Consider the following 5,672-nt stretch of genomic DNA (forward strand, 5'->3'; position numbering starts at 1 on the left):
CTCGCCTGGCTAGTTTTTGTATTTTTAATAGAGACGGGGTTTCACCGTGTTAGCCAGGATGGTCTCGATCTCCTGACCTCGTGATCCGCCCGTCTCGGCCTCCCAAAGTGCTGGGATTACAGGCTTGAGCCACCGCGCCCGGCTCAAGCCCTCTTTTCTGCTTCCACTGCCCGACTTCACATAAAAGCCCCCACCATCTCAGGCTGAGCCCGAATCAGAAGAAATCATACATGGAACCGCAGAACTTGTCTTCCTGGGTCACTGGCTTGCTCCTAGCCCCTCTTCTTCCCTCCCTCCGTCCCATACTTGGTACTCCTAGTCAGCTCCTGGAAATGGTTTCAGCATTGGTGGGACCTCAGAACTGCCTTTCGCTGCAGTCCACGTCACTATCATTTCTTGAACAGCCACTCCCCCGCTTCTTCACCGAGCCCTAACTACTCCGACCCCTCCTTCAACACAGCTCTGAGCCATTGCACCCAGAAGCCTTCCATGACCTTCAGGTGCCTCTCCAAGGTACTGCCATGACCTTCCACCTACTTCTTGTAATTGTTTACCGGTACGAGCATCTTGGAGGTGGGGCTGTGTCTTTATCTTTGCTTCCTGAGTACCTAGCACAGCACAGCAGTGCTCAATACACACATGATGAATAAATTAATGGATCCAGCAGTCCCTAATGATAATGAGTCAGATGCTAGCTTAAGAGGAAATGACAGTGCTTCTAAATCATTAATTAGAAGTAATTTTAAGTAGAGTTCTCTGTCTCTGTGGCTGTCTCTATGCCTGAAAGGAAACCGCGGCAGTAAAAGGAACGTCCCCTCACGAGGGTTCACTGGCCCTCCAACAGCTGACTCAGATCCACAAGCTAAAACCTAAAATAATTCAAGCTCATGACTGCACAGAACTATTATCAATGAATCAATGATCAGCGAGTTACAAGAAACCACATCATTCGGGGAATGAGAAATTGGGAGGTGCAACTTAATAATGGAGAAGAAATGAAAGTCAGCAGCCAATACAGGGTGAGCAGCTACAACAAACATGAATAACTCGAACACCAAGGCCACAACGAATCAGAAAAAAACTGCAAACCGAATAAGGCAAAAAAAAAAAAAAAAAAAAAGGCTGAGAAACCTACACTACCACTCAATACTGGTCAAAGCATTTATCCTCAGTCCTACCACGGGCATTATTTCCAAGGCTTACAAAACAAGAACTTCTGTCTTACTGCCCAAGAAACTGAGTTGCTGGTTGAACTGTTGTCCCAGAGAAACAATCATCTCTCTTAGCTTAATGAAGAAAGATGAAGGTACACAAACTGCATCCACTCATACAATCCAAAAAAAAAGAGTTTAGAAAGTCAACTTAGACTATCTCCACTGCCACACTGCCCCTACCACCACCAAAAAAAAACCAAAAAAGCAGCTGGGCGCGGTGGCTCACGCCTGTAATCACGGCACTTTGGGAGGCCGAGACGGGCGGATCATGAGGTCAGCAGATCGAGACCATCCTGGCTAACACGGTGAAACCCTGTCTCTACTAAAATACAAAACTAGCCGGGCGAGGTGGCGGGCGCCTGTAGTCCCAGCTACTCGGGAGGCTGAGGCAGGAGAATGGCGTGAGCCCGGGAAGCGGAGCTTGCAGTGAGCTGAGATCTGGCCACTGCACTCCAGTCCGGGCGACAGAGCGAGACTCCGCCTCAAAAAAAAAAAAAAAAAAAATAGAAAGTCAACTTAGACTATCTCCACTGCCACACTGCCCCTACCACCACCAAAAAAAAAAAAAAACAAAAAAGCAGCTGGGCGTGGTGGCTCACGCCTGTAATCACGGCACTTTGGGAGGCCGAGGCGGGCTGGTCACAAGGTCAGGAGATCGAGACCAGCCTGGCCAACATGATGAAACCCCGTCTCTACTAAAGATACAAAAATTAGCCGGGCGTAGTGGCATGTATCTGTAGTCCCAGCTACTCTGGAGGCTGAGGCAGGAGAATCACTTGAACCCGGGAGGTAAGGTTGCAGTGAGCCGAGATTACGCCACTGCACCCCAGCCTGAGCGACAGAACAAGACTCTGTCTCAGAAAAAAAACAAACAAAAAAGCACATTCATGAGATTTTTTTTTAAAAGAATTTGTGTCGGCCGGGCGCGGTGGCTCGCTCAAGCCTGTAATCCAGCACTTTGGGGAGGCGAGACGGCGGGATCACGAGTCCAGGAGTCGAGGGACCATCTGGCTAATATGGTGAAACCCCGTCTCTACTCAAAATACAAAAACTAGCCGGGTGAGGTGGCCGGCGCATGGCCTGTGGTCCAGCTCTCGGGAGGCTGAGGCAGAGAATGGCCGTAACCGGGAGGCGGAGCTTACAGTGAGCTGAGATCCGGGCCACAGCACTTCCAGGCCTGGGCGGATCAGAGCGAGCTCCGTCTCAAAAAAAAAAAAAATAAAAAAAAAAGAATTGTCTCCCGACATTCTTTAGTAATCAATTCCAATGTTGAACAATGATTAATAATGAACTGCTTTTCATATAGTTTAAACATATAGAGAGAGAGGACAAAGTCACCTAAATCCTGTCTTAGAGGGTAGAACATTTTTTTGAAACTGTAAACCAAATCTCAGTGATTTGATGCCAGGACGTGGAAGTCATCTGACTTCACCACCCACTGAGATGAGCAGGTCTTTTGCTAAACACTGAAAAAATGAAAATGCAAAAAATGGAGAGGCCATTTCTTTTACAGCCCCAGTCCTGCAGGGTTCACCAATGTGAAAATCAGCAGATTTCCAAGAGCACCATCCTGCACTGATTCTATCACCTAAAAATTCCCCTAAATCAAACGTGAGTTTACGATGAAAATCTTCCACCATAGATCACTATGAAGCAAGCTCTTTTCTGTACCTAGAATCAGCACACATGACTGGACCCCAGATCTCTGTACTAGATGTCTGACCCCAGGAGGTCAAATCTCACCCAAGGAGTACAGGTGCAGATAGAAAATCTAACACAACGCAATCTCAACTAAAGGAAGCAGTTCTAAGAGTTTTTTTGTAAAGATCAAGCGTTAGGCTCAATTAAGAAAACTATTTGCAGCCAAGTACGGTGGCTGACGCCTATAATCCCAGCACTTTGGGAGGCCGAGGCTGGCGGATCACCTGAGGTTGGGAATTCGAGACCAGCCTGACCAACATGGAGAAATCCTGTCTCTACTAAAAATACAAAATTAGCCGGGCGTGGTAGCTCATGTCCGTAATCCCAGCTACTCGGGAAGCTGAGGCAGGAGAATCGCTTGAACCTGGGAGGCGGAAGTTGCGGTGAGCCAAGATCACGCCATAGCACTCCAGTTTAGGCAACAAAAGTGAAACTCCGTCTCAAAAAAAAAGAAAGAAAGAAAAGAAAACTATTTGCACACAAGAGAATTATTTATCCCCTTTTTTTAATATTAGCAAGCCTCGGGTCAGCATGTTCTTGGCAAATGTTTATTCTAAAAGACCACTGCCTGAACAAATCGCTCCAAAGCCTACTTCATCATTTACATAACTTCAGTAATTTTCCAGAACAGAGGCCCTTTGAAATGTGTAAAAAGTGTTTCGAGTGGCTCCTCTTCCCATGCCTGAGTGTTACTAAGGATTGCTTCACAGCTCTCTCTGGCAGGATGTGAGAAACGCTGTATACACAAAATCCCAGCAAGGCTGATTCACTCACGCCAAGTCACCTCACAGCCAGGATTACTTAAGGAAAAGACCCCTCTGAACTCTCCGACACTCACATCCTGGGGCCGAAACCATGATATAAGCAGCCTCTGGAGCTTGACCGAAGCTCCTGAATGCACACACAGTTCCTCTTTTAACGTGTAAGTGCACGGTGGCCGGGGCTCGCCAATAAGCACGGTGTAGAGGGGGAGCAAGAACTGGCCCGGCTGCGCAGGAGGCCCGCCGGCTGAACAATGGCGCACAAGTCGCCCACCCTCCCTCAAGAAGGCCCAGTGAAGCAGCACATAGGTCAGGCGCTGAGCCCCCGGGAGGCAGAAATGGGCCCAGGAACAGGGGAGAGACTCGCTGCTGATGCCCAGTAGGCTGGGCCTGGGAGTTTGAGCGCCGGGGGGCCGGGCCGCAGCCGCGAGGGCTGCACTCTCAGCCCGGCCGCCTCTCTCACCTCCTGCGCTGGCGGTCCCGGTTCCTGCCGAGGCGGTCGGACAGGCGTCCCAGGAGCGCGGCCAGCCCTGGGCGGCCGGGCAGGAGGCCCAGTAGTCGCCTCCAGAACACGGGTCCCGCCGCCGCTGCCGCCGCCACCGCCATGGAGATTCACCGCTTCCGCTTCCGCTCCCGGCGCGCACGAACTTTATTGACAAAGGCGAGCGCGGACACGGTGCAGGCGCGCAGGCGCCGGAGCCCTGGCCCGGGGAAGGAGGCCCTGCACCGCCCCCAAGCCTCAGTTTCCCCTCTGGGGGACAGGCGAGGAATAGTGGTCGCGCCATAGGAGGGGGTCGGAAGTCTGCCCGTTAAACCCGCAAGGGCGCCAGGCGGCCTGCATTCCTGCATTCTCTTGTCACAGGTAGCGGAGGAAAGAATGCGGCGCAGGGGCTCTAAGAGCAGCGTCACATTTGGCTCCAACTCCAGTTGTCAGGGGATCCTCCCAAAGTGCTGGGACCACCAAAGTGCGTGTGTCACCGTGCCCGGTTAATTTTTTAATTTTTTGTAGAGATGGGGTCTCACTGTGTTGCCCAAGCTGGTCTCGAACTCCTGGGCTCAAGCGATCCTCCCGCCTCAGCCTCCCAAAGTCTTGCCAAGCCTGGCCACTGGCTGTCAAAATTGACTCCTCAGCACACAGTGGCTCACACCTGTAATCCCTGCACTTTGGGAGGCAGAGGCAGGTGGATCACATGAGGTCAAGAGTTCGAGACCAGCCTGGCCAATGTGATGAAACCCCGTCTCTACTAAAACTACAAAAAATTAGCTAAGCGTGGTGGCGTGCGCCTGTAATCCCAGCTACTCAGGAGGCTGAGGCAGGAGAATCGCTTGAACCCGGGAGGCGGAGGTTGCAGTGAGCCAAGATCCTGCTACTGCACTCCAGCCTGGACAACATAGCGAGACTCCATCTCAAAAAAAAAAAATTGACTCCTCATTGAAAAGTGGGGGGAATTATTGTTTGAGGTTCTAATTGATAGGGTGTCCTTTAGACTTGTACAACACCCCTAAGGTGTTAAACTTGAACAAAGTCTGTTCTTGTATGAAGTCTTGTAACCTGGTTAACGCTGACTCACTAAGGTGCACAGAACCACGGAAAATCCCCACCAGACTGAGGGAGGAATCATCTTGCACCCTGTTAGTCCCAGAGGCTGCAGCTGCATGGCACAGAACAGGCTCAGCAAATCTGTGTGAGATGAACAGCGTCTTCCACCCTCCTGATGTGCCCAAGTACACAGATATCACTGGCCCCAGCAACACACAGTTCTATGCCCAAAAGGCTGAAGGAGCACATCCTCATACACCAAGAACACTGTGTTTTTGTTTTTTGGTTTCTGTTTTTTGTTTTGAGACAGGGTTTCACTCTTGTCACCCAGGCTGGAGTGCAATGGTGCGATCTTGGCTCACTGCAACCTCTGCCTCCTGAGATCAAGAAAGTCTCCTGCCTCGAATGGCGTAAACCCGGGAGGCGGAGCTTGCAGTGAGCCGAGATCCGGCCACT

At 50.8% G+C, this 5,672-nt stretch overlaps 1 protein-coding gene across 10 annotated transcripts in view; it reads right to left on the bottom strand.

Moving 5' to 3' along the window:
- The window catches only part of PGS1 (phosphatidylglycerophosphate synthase 1), a 51,667-nt gene extending 47,337 nt beyond the window's left edge, over positions 1-4,330 (bottom strand). For all 10 annotated transcript variants that reach the window (XM_017879378.1, XM_017879384.1, XM_017879379.1 and 7 more), the window contains exon 1: positions 4,140-4,330. In XM_017879378.1, the coding sequence (XP_017734867.1) occupies positions 4,140-4,282 (143 nt within the window). In that variant the 5' untranslated portion in view covers positions 4,283-4,330. The remainder of the gene's footprint in view (positions 1-4,139) is intronic.
- Between the last annotated feature and the right edge of the window lie 1,342 nt (positions 4,331-5,672).

The sequence above is a fragment of the Rhinopithecus bieti genome, unplaced genomic scaffold (assembly GCF_001698545.2).
Source record: "Rhinopithecus bieti isolate Rb0 unplaced genomic scaffold, ASM169854v2 scaffold_9899, whole genome shotgun sequence".
Lineage (NCBI taxonomy): Eukaryota > Metazoa > Chordata > Mammalia > Primates > Cercopithecidae > Rhinopithecus > Rhinopithecus bieti.